Source organism: Pelodiscus sinensis, chromosome 30, assembly GCF_052426305.1.
Source record: "Pelodiscus sinensis isolate ZL-2025 chromosome 30, ASM5242630v1, whole genome shotgun sequence".
NCBI classification, from domain to species: domain Eukaryota; kingdom Metazoa; phylum Chordata; order Testudines; family Trionychidae; genus Pelodiscus; species Pelodiscus sinensis.
This window is the reverse complement of record NC_143081.1, coordinates 2883794-2898853: the sequence shown is the minus strand read 5'-3', so window position 1 is coordinate 2898853 and position 15060 is coordinate 2883794. Positions and strand designations below refer to the sequence as shown.

Below are 15060 nucleotides of genomic sequence, written 5' to 3'. Positions count from 1 at the left end.
TGGCTCCTGTGCTCATGCCTCTCCAGCGCCTGAGGAAGAAATGTGGGGTGATGGAGACACTGGCTCCAAGACCTAGGCATGAGGTGTGGGGCGGAGGGACTGGGAATGCCTGGGTCTGAGGGAGAAAGGAGGCATTGTGTTAGAGTGGGGGCAGGCTCTGGGGAAGCGGAGGGGAATTGGGTTAGAATGGGGGCATGGGAGTACCTGTCTCTGGGGAAGTGAAGGGGGATATTTTGTTAATGTTTTGGTTTTTATTTTTTTTATTTCAAAATAATATCACAAAAATGTATATTCATTTTATATCCAATAGATGTCCATTTTTTGCAACTGCACGAATAATTATATGTTTATGCAAAATCTCAAACTTACAAAGTATCTGAAATTTTCACAGAAACCTGTTCTATTTCCTTGACCATTTCCAGGGGCCCGGGGGGGAAAAGGACCTACTCTCAGGGGTTATTTTTCCTGTCTTATGCCCTTCAATTTTGACTCCTGTGAGGCTTCTCTCTTTCCTACTTTCTTTCTAGGACTTCCGAGGCCCTTAGATGCTTGACCCCCATGGGTTGGGGTTTGACAGCCTCCTTCTGGGGCCAGACCTCTCCTCCGTAGGGGGAAGAACTAACTCTCACCACTAGCCATTTCTCCACCAATGCAACCATCTCGTCATAGGTGGTGGGGTCATGCTGACCCACCCGCGCCCGCAGGTCTGGTGGCAGTTTCTGCATGAACTGGTCAATAACCAGGGTCTCCGTGATCTCCTCTGCATTGTGGGCATCGGGGCGCAGCCACTTCCAAGGGATGTGGGTTAATTTGAACAGGTGGGCTCTTGGGGGCCTCTCTTCTTGGTATTTCCACGTGCGATAGTTCTGGGCCCGGGCAGCCATGGTCACCCCCAGTCGAGAAAGGGAGGGGCTCAGAGAGGAGGCCGTGATACTGAAAATGGGCACCAGAGGCGGCTGCAACACCAAGAGATTGGTCAGCAGGGCTGGAGCTCTGTCATCTTGGCTGCCACTACAGCAGTAAAGACCCCCAGTCCCAAACCTGGAGTCTGCCACACACAGGAAGCCTGAAAGCTGTGAGGGGCGCGGGAGAAGGGGTCCATCCTAAGGCTGGTGACTCCCCAGACAGTCTTCAGCACACAGAGGGGGGCATCTCTGCCAGCCAGGGCAGCCCTCAAATCCTGAACCTCCCAAGACAGTCCACTCTCAGGGGAGCGCTTCTCTGGCACCCAGAGAGGACTTGCCGCTGGAGCAACATCACCCTCATCCCCATGGCATCCTCTGTCAGCTCCCCCAACTTGCAGCCCCCCTGTTCTGAGTCTCCTGCCCTGGACACACACACAGACACACACACAGAGCATGCAACAGCCCAGATTCAACTCTAGGGTTGTGACAGGTCTATCCCCACTAGCAGTGATGTTCTCTTGGGTCAGGAGTTCCCAGCTTATCCCCCTGTCCATCAGTCTGTGCCAGCCCCTCCGGTCCCTCTCTCCCTAGGTTCCCTCCCAGCCCCTCTGCCCTGGTCCATTATCAGCCTTCCTGGGCTCAGAGCCGGTCCAGCACCATCAGGGATTCACAGTCAGAGTGGCGCCAGCTCTGGCTCAATTCCCAAGACTGGGGCAGGTTGGGGTGAGGCACCAGGCTGGGCCATAGGAGCTTTCTGGGTTTTTTAGTCTCCTTCCAAATTGAATTTCCACCTGCTCGTTCCCTCCCTTGCTGGCCTCTTGGGGCTCTTCTCTCCACTGTGCTCCCCCTAGCTTGCAAAGCAAAGGGTCGTGCCAGAGGGCAGCGCTGATCCAGGGGTGGGTACCAATGGAGCACGCCCTGCACAAAGAGGGTATGTCTCCACTAGCCAACCTAGTTCCGTCTAGCGTGGCTAATGTAGTCATTCAAACTTGCAAATGAAGCCCGGGATTTAAATATCCCAGGCTTCATTTGCATGCTCCCAGGCGCCGCCATTTTTAAATGCCCCATAGTTCGAGCTACCTGCCCGTGGCTACACGCGGCACGGACTAGGTAGTTCGAACTAAAGCTCCTAATTCGAACTACTGTTACTCCTCATTGCAAGAGTCCAGGGTTACGGTTAGTGTCAAGACACCCCCAGCAGTTGCTGCAAAAAGCCATTTAATGAGCCACCAGTGGCATATGTGATCCACTGAGCAGGGAACGTCACACAGTTTACTCAGCACCCAGGACACAATGGTCCATGGGCTTTCTATTCTAAGGGATGCCAGTTCCGGTCCAGCCCCAGGGCAGTGGAGTGGCTGGCTCAGAGGGGTAGGGAATTTGATGGTACACAGGCAAGCCCAGATGCAGAGGAAGGTCTGATCCCATGTGTCCAGGAGCAGGTTGTGTAGCAGAAGGCGGCGGCTGCATAGCAGAAGATCAGGTCGGTGTTCTTAGATTTATTGCATGTTGGCTTTGATCCAGGGCACAAAGTGGGAAATCCGAGTGAACCCAACAGGAGGGTCAATGCTGTCATAGGCACCAAAGGAGGTGATGCCCTCAACCACTCCATCACACACGAGAGGGCCCCCAGAATCGCCCTGTCCCAGAAGAAGCCAGGAGAGAAGAGTTAATGCCTCGATCAGACCTAGGTCTCCCGGGCTGTCTGGGCCAGTAAACCGAAAACATCTGAAAAACTGAATTAACACTGAGAAGCCCACAATAAAGGACTCTGGGAATTTAAGACAATGAATGCCCCTGTCATTATCTAGCCTCACCTCCTAGCCGATGCTGTATACAAAGAAAGATGTGTAGCCACACTTACACAGTCCCCATTGTAATCAACCTTGGGCAAGGCATGGCATGTAAGGTGTCCTTGGAAAAGTGATAAGCTATTATATGTGATTGTCCTGTGCTCTGGCAGCTCTTCCATTACAGTTTCCCTCTGGATGTGGCTGAGACACCCTGGACATATATTAGCCAATAAATTACTTACGCTGTAAGTCGACTTTGGGTCACAGGGGTCCCCTACACACAGCATGGTGGAGGGGAAATAGGAACGGTACCGCTTCTGACACAGGTCATCAGTCACCACCGACAGGTTCACTTCCAGAAGGGTATCGGTTCCTGTAAAAAAGCTGGTCAAACCCCAGCCAGTCGCGCTGCACATGGTGCCTGGGCTCACTCTGCGATGACCAGTCGTTAAACGGACCAGACCCACTTCCTTGGTCAGTGTTGCATTGCGACTCAGCTGTCGGGGCAAAGAGAACCAGGGAACGTACATGGGTCTTAGATGGAGACACCTCAAGGCAAGGACAAGGAAATGGAATGGGGGCGGTACCTGCAGCAGTGTGAGGTCACTGGGGGTGGGGGATGGGGGCGGTACCTGCAGCAGTGTGAGGTCACTGGGGGTGGGGGATGGGATGGGGACGGTACCTGCGGCAGTGTGAGGTCACTGGGGGTGGAGGATGGGATGGGGGCGGTACCTGCAGCAGCATGATGTCATTGTTTAAGGTCTTCCTATTGTATTGCCGATGGGGGATCTGCCGGCGCACAGGGATCTCTTGTCGGCTCGGTTCCTGTTGGCGGATGTTATGGGCTCCCAGGTACACAGTGATCCGGCTGTAAACACCAAACGCAACACACGGATTGTCAGGGGGTCGGGGGCAGGGGATTTGCTCTTACATACTGATGTCCCTGTGTCTCATCTCCTTTGCATCCCCATCACTCCTTCCTGCTGTACTGACCCCTCCCCACCAGCCCAGTGCCCTGCACAGCTGCCCTGGGGCTGTGACCGCTCCCTGCACCATACTGGGCCAAGCTACAGACCTCAGCTGGGGCAACTGGCCACAGCCTCATTGATGTACCCAGCCCTGGGGCTGGGCTGCCGTTTGCAGAAGCCCTAGAGACTCGCTGATGGCCCCATAGAAGATCAGATCCCTGAGATCCTTTCCCAAAACCTGGCCTCTCTACCCATCCTCTGCCCCCCATGCCCATGCCACAGTTCCCAGCTCCCCCTCCCCCACCGCCACTGACCCCACCCGCCCCCACTTCCCAGCCCAGAGGCACTTACTCTCCCTGGCAGTGAGCGGCCGTCAGCACAAAGTTCTCCGCCACCAGGAACCCACCACAGTACTTGTATTTGTCTCCATGTTGTATATACAGATAGGCCATGTAGGGCCTGGAGTGGGGCTGGGCTTCCTTGCCCCCGATGATCTCACCTGGGGGGAGACCAGGGCCATACAAAGGGCTCTTTCAACTGCCTGGACAGGGACTGAGTCCCCCTTTCCAAAGGGGGGCTCCCACAGCCTCCTTCCACCCCCCTGATGCTCTCCCTGGGGCATCCCAGTGCCTGATCCCTGCCCCCTGCTCTGGTCTGCCTCACGCTGCCCCCCGCCCACGGGGCTGGAGGGTCAATCAACTGTTCTGAAGAGGTTGGGTGGAGAATTGGTGCCAAAAGCACTGGACGTGGGCCGGTAATTGCTCTGTGTAGTACCAGCCACCCCAAAAGTGGTCCACTATCGCCCTGCCTCCCATTCACAGCTCTGCGGGCCCACGTCACCCCAGGCTGGTCCAGCCTGTCCCCAGCTGGGCACGGACGGGGCTTCTGTGGCTGCTGCTTCTGCACATGCCCAAAGGGAACATGATGGGCTGCTCCACACCTGTCATCCTGAGGGCATCAGCAGCCTGGGAACGAAGGGGTTAACTATACTTCAGCCAGGTACTTTCAGCCAATAGGAATGTAGGCAGGAATGTCAAACTGGGACAAAGGAATTTTGGGGGTTTCCCTCCCTTGTTCCTGGGCAGTTTCTCTCCAGCTACTGAGGGGGGACAGACAGAATGTCCCCCTCCAAGAATAGACCCTTCATGGTCTATAAGCGGGGGAAAGTTTAGATAAATCCGCATTCCTCCCTAACGCCCGACTCACCAAAGTACCGGTGCCAGGGGAATTGGCTTTGACTGTATGAATCCTACCCCAGGGAGCCTTTGCTGCCCTCCAGCTTGGATGGTTTTTTTTCGTCTTCTGCAACCTGATTCTTTCCCGTCACTGCTAGGAAATATCCAAGGGACGATTTCTTAGGCTGAAAAAACTAGTTTGGGGATTGAACGGGCATAACAACAAAGTCCCTAGGGAAAACGACCAACCTTCTGGGATCTGCACGGGAGAAGGGGCCAGGCAGGCAGGCGGGAGTGTAGGAAAATCTCCCCTTTAAGGAATGGCAGTGATTGGCTTTATTGTGGGACCTAGACCCAGGTCAGGGAGTTCTTACTGTGCAGACCCCCAACACCTTCCCTGAGCAGGGTCCGGTCCAAACAGACAGAATCATTTTTGTTCTTAAAAGAGGATTCGGAGGCCCCGGGAGCATGTTCCTAAGCAGGTTAGATCCCTGATTTCCGTCAGCCACCCATGGAAATAAGAGCCCCGTGGACAGGTTGAAGTTCTCCCCAGAGATCCAGGGCTGGGCTGGGAAAGGATCCCAAGTTTCTTAGGTCTGAGCCCTTCCCCTTAGCTCCTTGCTCTTGCAGCCCCACTCCACCATCTGCTCCTTGCGTCTCCCCAGCCACCCTGCCGCCAGCTCGTAGCATCTCCAAGTAGGGGATACAGCTTGGCAGTGGGGTCCCACAGAAGCCCTCTGAGGGCTGATGTCCCCACCACCATAGGCTGAGAACCCCAGAGGTACTCAGGGGAAGCTGCAGGGGCCCCAAGAGCCCCTTGGCCCCAGGCAGGTCAGGGGAAGACCCTCACTCACCCCACAGTCCCACACCCTGCATGGCCCCAATCTGCACACACCCAGCGCCCTTCCCCCACTCACCAGCCCAGCCCCCAGGGGGCAGGAGGAAGGCCCATAGGAGCAGCCCCACCACCAAGCGCTGCATCATCAGAGCCATCCCGGGTCAGGCACGGAGCCGTTCCCTCTAGCCTGAGGCTTATATGGACCACGCGGGGGCACAGCGAGGGCAGGCCCAGCCAATCACAGGCCCCCACATACACTCCTGCCTGGGAACGCCCACAGGAGATCGGCCACGGGCCAAGGTGCCCATTGGGCAATTCTCATGTCACAGCCGCACCCACCTAGAAGGAGGTTTCCTCTCTGCTCCGGTCCCTGGCCTTGTGCCATGGCCAGCAGGGTCCCTGCCCATCCATCTGCCTGAGGATGTGGCTAACACGGCCACCCACTGCATGGCCCTGGCTGAGGATGTGGCTAACGCAGCCCTCCTCCCTCAACCACCAGGGTCGGAAACACTCCAGGGCCAGTCTGCAGCGAGATCCCCCAGCCCCGAGATTTCAGGGGATCCAGAAGGGACAATTCCTGCCCCTCTGCTTACTCCAGAGGTCAGACCCACTTGCTGGCAGTAGGAGACATGGAGCCTTTTCCCTCTAGGGCAGAGGGAGCAAAGTTCAGCTCACAGGCCATATCAGACACTTCTCTTCAACCCCTGACCTCCCACCTAGGGATGTTCCCCAGCCCCTTGCCATCTGTCCTCTTTCCCCACAGCTTCAGCTCCCCCAGCACCGGGGCCGTGTGCTTCTCAGCTCCCCCGCCCTGATGCTGCGGGTAGCGCGGTGGCAGGTCCGGATGAGCCATGTGGCTGTAGCAGCCTGGGGTGCCAGATGGCACAAAGCAGGGAGGTCCGGTATCAGCCCGCCACATCCCACAAACCCTCCTACCCCCACCTAAGTAACCTCCCTCTTAAAGCCCCTCCCCAAACTGTGCCCCATACACATCCCCTCTCTAACTGTGGTAAAATCCCCGTTCAAGCCCGCCATTCAGTGTCAGGTCCCGCATGCGACCCTCAGGCCAAAGGACTTGTCCACACCTGCCCTAGTGCATCTCTGTGTTACCTGATCTCCCTGATACCAGCCACCTATCTCAGACTTTGTGTGCGTTACACCCAAAGCATCTCTACCCTATCCAAAGGTGTCCAGTCAGCCCTCAAAGTGTCTCAGCCCCATCCCCTGTCAATTTGGTCCCTGGCCATTGTGGGAGGTGTCATCTCCTGACAGGGGATGGATCACACAGAGCCAGGAGCATCCCTTGTCCAGCCATGTGGAAGGCCCCAATCAATCCCCCTTCTGCCCATGGGTCAGGCCAGTGACCCCTACTGGAGCGACCCGCAGCATCCAAGTGGCAGGTGGGCCCAGAACTGGAAAGGTGGGGAGACGGGACTCCAATAGAAGTATGGGGCTCTAGATCTATCTAGAATGGACACAGGGATTTACATTGATCTCAAAGCAAGCCACATGTGTCCATGTGGGTCTGGGTTGATCACAGCTGGAACAGCCTCCACTGGAATGAGTTGATAAGAACTGAGAGGGAGCTGGTGGGGTCTGTGTGCATCTAGATTGTCCTGGAAGGGCCACAGAGCTCTTCCAGATTGGCTCTAGATGGCGCTCGCTTCCTCTCTGTGGTCACTGTTCCTGCTCTCAGGCCTCTCTTCCTGTATCATGGAAATCAGTCTGGTTACAGGCACATCCCATTGTCCTGGTGCACCGTAATAGGGATTTTGTCCACGGTGTTCACTCTGTTTCTGCATTCACTGTTTATTTGTTGTGCTGTATGTGATTCCTACTGTCCTTTGCTGCCTCTCTGTGTGTGTGTGCACGCATGTGTGTGAGTGCACACACAGTGCCCAGCAGGGATGGGATGGGATCTCTGGGTGAGAACTCCTGAGGTCAGGCACGTGGGAAATGGTCCATCAAATCCTGAAACCTGAGCCATGCGGACACTCTGCCCCTGAAGCAGGACAAAAGTTTAGGAGGGGCTGCCTACAAGGGTGCGAACAGTGGCTTGGGGTGTGAGTTAGTTTTTGGCTGGCTGAGGGAGAGGAGAGTCTCGCTGGCTTGGGGAGCTAGGCATGGCCCCAGAGCCCTGGCCATGGGTTCCCCTTTCCCAAGATGGATTGTATTGAATGCTCGCGGCTCCTGTAACAACAAGTCTGTGGTAGGTTTTGTACCCATCCACAAATACACCTGGGCTACGTCTAGACTGGCATGATTTTCCAGAAATGCTTTTAACGGAAAAGTTTTCTGTTAAAAGCATTTGCAGCAAAGCGCGTCTAGATTTGCGGAAAAGCATCCATGGCCAATCTAGACGCGCTTTGCTGCAAAAAAGCTCCGATGGCCATTTTCGCAATCAGGGCTTTTTAGTGGAAAACAAATCTCTTCTGTCTACACTGGCCCTTTTGCACAAAAGTTTTTCGGAAAAAGACTTTTGCCTGAACGGGAGCAGCATAGTATTTCCACAAAAGCACTGACAATCTTAGATGAGAACTGCACAAGCACCAGCCCGGGTCTGTTCCAGAAAGGGGGTGAGTTAGAGCACAAGATCAAGCAGAACCTGGGTTCTAGCCAACGTCCCACTCAGGCGGCCCACCACTGATGCATGGCAACTCTAGGGACCTGTGATTGCACTAAGAGAATGTCTATCTATCCCCATCCACTGCCTCGATCTCTCTCTCTCTGTCTATCTATCTACCTGGGTACGTCTAGACTACATGCCTCCGTTAACGGAGGCATGTAGATTTATTTGTTTGAAAAAGGGAAACGAAGTGGCGATATAAATAATCGCCCCTTCATTTAAATTTAAATGGCTGCCCCACTCTGCCGACCAACAGCTGATCAGCTGTTGGTCGGCAGAGTGGGGCAGCCATTTAAATTTAAATGAAGCGGCAATTATTTAAATCGCCACTTCATTTCCCTTTTTCAAACTAATCTACATACCTCCGTCGACAGAGGCATGTAGTCTAGACACACCCCGAGGCCTCTCTCTGTTTAGCTTTCTCTCCTTCGCTCTCTCAATTTAAATTTCTCTCTCTCCCGGCTATCTCTCCTTTGCTCTCTCAATTTAAATTTCTCTCTCTCCTGGCTCCTATGTACTGACTGGTTTAGCTGGTTACATAAGTACACATCTGGCTTTAAGCACGTGTGTTTTCTGATTGGATCCAAAGGGGCCACTTTGTGGGTTCAAATGTCGACCTGGGCTCAGGGCCTCCTTGAACTGGGGCCTTTTGTGGGGACTCAGGGCTTGGTGAGGGACTTGGGCACTCAGCTGTCACAATCATCCAGTCTCTCACGAGTTCAGACACCATCACCAACTGCTGCACAAAGTCATTTAATGCGTTACCAGTGGCACGTGTGACCCACCGAGCAGGAAACTTCACATGGTTTCATCAGCACTTTGCAGGGACCAGCCAGGACACAATCAGGAAGGGACATGGTACCTGGGCTTTCTGCTCTAAGGGTTGCCAGTTCTGGTCCAGCCCCAGGGCAGTGGAGTGGCTGGTTCAGCGGGGTCGGGAAATCGATGGTAGATAGCAGGTCCCAGACTCAGAGGAAGGTCTGATCGCATGTTTCCCGGAGAAGGTTGCGTAGCAGAAGGTGGTGGCTGCATAGTAGAAGATCAGGTCAGGGTTGCTAGATTTAGCGCATGTTGGCTTTGATCCAGGGCACGAAGTGGGAAATCCGAGTGTAACCAGCAGGAGGGTCAATGCTGTTATAGCCTCCAAAGGAGACGATGCCTTCAGCCACTCCACAGCACACAAGAGGGCCCCCAGAATCGCCCTGTCCCAGCACAAGCCAGGAGAAAAGAGAGAATGCCTCAATTATATCTGCATCTCCCAGGCAGTCTAGTCCAGTAAACCCAAAACATGTGGAAAAACTGACTTTACACTGGGTATGTCTACACCTGCACCCTAGTTTGAACTAGGAATGCAAATTAAGGCATTCAAAGTAGTCAAGGAACCAGTGATTTAAATATCCCGCGCTTCATTAGTATGTTCTCGCCGGCGTGTTACTCCGATCAACAGCTGTTTCAAAAGTGGAAGTGCGCGCCAGGATGCGTTAGCTCCAACCAAACCCCTTGGTTCGAACTAATGCGTCCTAGCACACACTTCCTGGTTCAAAACAGCTGTTGATTGGAGTAATGCACCAGTGAGGTCATGCTAAGGAAGCGTGGAATATTTCAATCCCTGGTTCTGTGACTACTTTGAATGCCTACATGTGCATCCCTAGTTCAAACTAGGATACAAGTGTAGACATACCCTCCGACTAGCCTAAGATGAAGAACTTTGGGAATTTAGACCAGAAATACCAGTGTCGTTATCTAGCCTGACCTCCTATCTAGTGCTGTATGCAAAAAAAGATGAGTAGCCCCACTTAGAGTCCCCATTGTCACACACTTGTAATCAATCTTGCTCAAGGCATGCCATGTAAGGCGTCCTTGGCAAAGTTATAAGCTGTTATATGTGATTGTCCTGTTTAAATCCAGGCCTCACCATTGTGTCTGAAGTTGCAAGTATTGGCTATCTATTAGCAACTCAAATATGTTTGGCTCTTGGGTGATACCCATTTCTACATCAAGATCAGCCTGCCCTGTATCGATGGAAAATTATGGAAAATGCACTCAAAGCGTCAGGGCTGACCAATGGCACCCCTGGCTTGGCCATTGATAGCTCTGTCATCTCTGAGTGTGGCAGTTTGTAGCTGTCTCACCCCTGGGTATGGTTGTTTATTGCCTTGTGATCTCTGGTCTTGGCTGTTTACAGCTCTGTCGCCACTGGTAATTTCTTCTGCTCTGGCAGCTTTTCCGTTAGAAATTCCCCCTGCCCATGGGGATGACACCATTCACACATATTACCCAATAAATCAATTACCATGTAAATGGACTTTCGGTACCGGGGGTCCCCTACACACAGCATGGTGGAAGGCAAATAGAAATGGTACCGCTTCTGACAGAGACGATCAGTCACCACCGACAGGTTCACTTCCCGAAGAGTGTTGGTTCTTGTGGTAAAGCTGGTCCGACCCCAGCCAGCCACATTGCACATGGTCCCTGGGCCCACTCTGCGATGACCAGTCGTTAAACGGACCAGCCCCACTTCACTGGTCAGTGTCGCATTGCGACTCAGCTGTTGGGCCAAAGAGAACCAGGAAACGTACGTGTGTCTTAGATGGAGAAAAAACAAAATCAAGAAGTGGGGGATGGGATGGGGGTGGTATCTGCACCAGTGTGAGGTCACTTGGGGTGGCGGGATGGGATGGCAGTGATATAGCTTGGAGTGGGGGCAGATAGCTCAGTAGTTAGAATATTGGGCTGATAAATCCAGGGGGCCATTTAGGGATCTGGGGCAAATCTGTCAGGATGGTGCTTGGTCCTTCTGTGAGGGCAGGGGACTGGACTCAATGACCTCTCAAGGTCCCTTCCAGTGCTATGAGATAATAATGTAAGGAGATATACCTATTACCTGTAGCAGTGTGAGGTCACTGGGGCTGGCATGGGGGTGGTACCTACAGCAATGTGAGGTCAGTGGGGGTGGGAGAATGGGAGAGGGCGGTACCTGCAGCAGCATGATGTCGTTGTGTAATGTCTCCCTGTTGTACTGCTGATGGGGGATCTTCCTGCACACGGGGATCTCTTGCTGGCTCCGTTCACATTGGCCCATGTTATGGGCTCCCAGGACAACAGTGATCCTGCTGTAAATGTGGATTGTCCGGGGACAGGAGATCGGCTCTTATATGGCTACATCTAGATTGCAAGCCTCTTTCGACAAAGAGTGTCTAGACTACAACCAGTACTTTTGGAAAAGCAAGCCACTTTTTCAAAAGAGAGCTCCCAGGCAGCCTGGATGCTCTCTTTCGAAAAAGCCCAGTCTGCATTCCATCGCACCTTTTTTTGAACGAGTACTTTCGAATAAAGGCATTCTTCCTCGTAAAACGAGATTTTCCATGGTTGAAAAAACTGCCACATTCTTGCGATTCTTTCAAAAGAACACGGCAGCCGTCTAGGCACAGGGGATTTTTTTTCAAAAAAAGGCCACTATTTAAAAAAAAAAAAAATCTGTCGTCTAAACACATCCACTGATGTCCTGGGTCTCAAGTCCCCTTCATCCCGGTCACACCTTCCTGCTGTACTGAACCCTGTTCCCAGCCCAGTTCCTTGCAGAGCTGCCCTGGTGCTTTGACCCCTCCCTATCCCACAGCCCCACTGATTAACTCAGCGCTGGGGCTGGGCCATGTGTTGCAGGGCCCCTAGAGACTCGCAAATGCCCCCCCCCCAGTCTGCTCTCTGCCCCTCCTCTGCTGCCCATTCTGGCACCAGAGCTCCTGGCTCCCCCATCCCCTGTGATCCCGCCCGCCCCCTCATCCCAGCCCAGAGGCACTTACTCTCCCTGGCAGTGAGCGGCCGTCAGCACAAAGTTCTCCGCCACCAGGAACCCGCCGCAGCCCGAAATCTTGTCTCCACGTCGTATACGCAGATAGGCCATGTAGGGCCTGGAGTGGGGCCGGGCTTCCCATCCCCCGATGATCTCACCTGGGGGAAAGTCAGAGTCATACAATGGCCCCCCTTATCTTCCTGGATAGGGACTGAGCTCCCCATCCGAAAGGGGGGCTCCCACAGCCTCCTTCCACCCCCTTAATGCTCTCCCTGGGGGATCCCGGGACCTGGATCCTGGCCCTCTGCTCTGCTTTGCCCCACAAAGGGCCCCCCATGGGGCTGGAGGGGAAATATGAAGCTTTCACCTGGCTGGGGGCAGAATCAGTGTCAACCACCCCAAGAGTGGGGCAGTAATTGCCCTGCCTTGTGTTCACAGCTCTGTGGATCAAATCCACCCCAGGCTGCTCCAGCCTGTCCCCAGCAGGGCACGGATGGGGCTTCTGTGACTGCTACTTCTCCACCCACCCACAAGGACCAGGCTGGGCTGCTCCTCGCCCGACTCACCGAATTATCGGTGCCCGGAGAAGTGGCTTCAACTAAATGAATCCTAGCCCAGGAAGCACTTTCCAGCCAAGCTGGGAAGGGAGATTTTTTTTTTTTTTTTTTTTTTTGTGCAACCTGTCTTTTTCCTTCCACTGCTGGGACATGTTGAAGGGACAATTTTTCAGGCTGAAAAAAAATAGTTTGGGGGTTGAAAGTGAAAAGTGAGACTGTCCCTCGGGAAAACAACAAATCTTCTGGGATCTGCTCAGGAAAAGGTGCCAGACAGGTGGGCCGGAGTGTTGGAAAATCTCCCCTTTAAAGAACGGCAGAGATTGGCTTTACTGTGGGAGCTAGACCCAGGTCAGGGAGCACTTACTGTGCTAGTCACTGCACAGATCTACCCATCCCTTCTGGGTTCAAAAAGACACAGAATCATTTTTGTCCTTTAAGGGGAATTGGATACCCGAGAGCATATTGCTAAGCATTTAGGTGCCTGATTTCCATCCATGACAATAAGAGACCCATAGACAGGTTAACGTTCCCCCCATAGATCGTGGGATGAGCTGGAAAAGGATCCCAAGTTGCTTAGGTCCGAGCCCTTAACCTTGGGCAGCAAGAGCAGGGACCTCTCTCCAGTATCTGCTCCTTGAGTCTCTTCGGCCACCCTGCCGGTGGCTCATAGCAAGTGGGGGACACGACTTAGCAGTGGCATCTCAGAGAAGCCATCTGGAAGCTGATCCACCCACCCCCATAGGCTGAGAGTCCCAGAGCTACTCAGGGGAGGCTGCAGGGGTCCCAATAGGCCGTTGCGCCAGGTAGTTCAGGGGAAGACTCTCACTCACCCCACAGCCCCCTACCCTGCATGGGCCCCTCTCCGCACACCCCCAGCTCCCTTCCCCCACTCACCAGCCCAGCCCCCAGGGGGCAGGAGGAAGACCCAGGGGAGCAGCCCCACCACCAAATGCTGCATCATCAGAGCCATCCCGGGCCAGGCACGGAGCCGCTCCCTCCGGCCTGAGGCTTTTATGGACTAGGTGGAGGCAGGGCCAGCCAATCACAGGGCCACATACACTCCTGCCCGGGAACATCCATTGCAGATGGGGCCACAGTGAAGAGATACCCATTGGGCAATTCTCAGGTCACGGCCGTGCCCACCTAGCGGGAGGTTTCCTCTCTGCTCCGGTCCCTGGCCTGGCGCCATGGCCAACAGGGCCCCTGCCCGTCCATCTGCCTGAGGATGTGGCTAACACGGCCACCCACTGCATGGCCCTGGCTGAGGATGTGGTTAACGCTGACCTGCACAACCACTGGTGCTAGAAACGCTCCCGGGCCTTTCTGCAGCGAGATGTCATAGCCCTGAGATTTCAGGGGGGCCAGGAGGGACAATTCCTGTCCCTCTGCTCACTCCAGAGGCTGGACTCACTTGCTGGCAGTAGGAGACACGGGGCCTTTTCCCTCTAGGGCAGAGGGACCAAAGTTTGGCTCACGGGCCATATCAGTCCCTTCTGTACTGCCCTGAGCTCCCACCTTAGGATGGTCCCCAGCTCCTCCCCATCTGGACCCTTCACCCCAGCTTCAGCTCCCCCAACACAGGGGCCGTGCGCTTCTCAGGTATGGCGGTGACAGCGCCAGCCTAGGGCATCGGGTGGCACTAAGGAGGGAGGGCTGGTGCACCCCATACAGCTCCCCCACCACACCCCATGAATCCTCATATCCCCACATAAGTAACCTCCCTCTTAGAGCCCCTCCAACTGCGCCCCATAGACAGCACCTCCCCCAGGGTGGTAACATCCCCATTCGTGCCCCCATCCAGTGTCAGGTCCAGTATGCGACCCTCAGGCCAAAGGACTTGTCCGCACCTGCCCTAGGACATGTCTGTGCAACTATCACAGCTCCTTTTCCCTCTGTCTGCCCTCCCCCATCCCCATGGGCTGTGCACAACACAGATCAGTATCGGCGCGGGGTGAGAAGTCACACCCTGCCCACTGGGTGAGATAGACACGGGTGGTTCTGATCTCCCCGATACCCGCCTACCACCTCCGACCTTGTGTATGTGACACCCAAAGCGTCGCTACCCCCACGCCAGGTGTCGGGTGACAGACGCTTCTGCCGCATTCAGTGTGTCGGCCCTCAACAGAGCTCAGCCCCATCCCCTGTCCATTTGGTCCCTGGCCATTGGGGGAGGTGTCATCTCCCTCCAGGGAATGGATCACACAGAACCATGAGCATCCCTGGTCCAGCCATATCTGTGTAGAAGGTCCCAACCAATCCCCATGGAGGCTCTGGGTCAGGTCAGTGACCCCTACTGGAGCAACCAGCCATGTCCAACTGGCAGGTGGGTCCATAACTGGAAGGGTGGGGAAATGATTCTCCAATAGATGTATGGGCACTAGATGTTCCAGGAGTTGGGGGAAGAA

General features: G+C 54.5%; 2 protein-coding genes across 2 annotated transcripts; both read right to left on the bottom strand.

Moving 5' to 3' along the window:
• Positions 1–2106: 2106 nt before the first annotated feature.
• Positions 2107–5848, bottom strand: LOC142821330 (duodenase-1-like). Its single transcript, XM_075912212.2, has 5 exons — positions 5759–5848; positions 4018–4165; positions 3431–3566; positions 2941–3195; positions 2107–2545 (listed from the first exon to the last, which is right to left on the bottom strand). Exons 1-5 carry the CDS (start codon positions 5832–5834, stop codon positions 2405–2407), a joined length of 756 nt encoding a protein of 251 aa, XP_075768327.2. The 5' UTR covers positions 5835–5848; the 3' UTR covers positions 2107–2404.
• Positions 5849–9049: 3201 nt separating this feature from the next.
• On the bottom strand, positions 9050–13662 carry LOC102458929 (duodenase-1-like). Its single transcript, XM_075912038.2, has 5 exons — positions 13550–13662; positions 12109–12256; positions 11283–11418; positions 10599–10853; positions 9050–9507 (listed from the first exon to the last, which is right to left on the bottom strand). The coding sequence occupies exons 1-5, from the start codon at positions 13623–13625 to the stop codon at positions 9367–9369; spliced, it is 756 nt and encodes a 251-aa protein (XP_075768153.2). The 5' UTR covers positions 13626–13662; the 3' UTR covers positions 9050–9366.
• Between the last annotated feature and the right edge of the window lie 1398 nt (positions 13663–15060).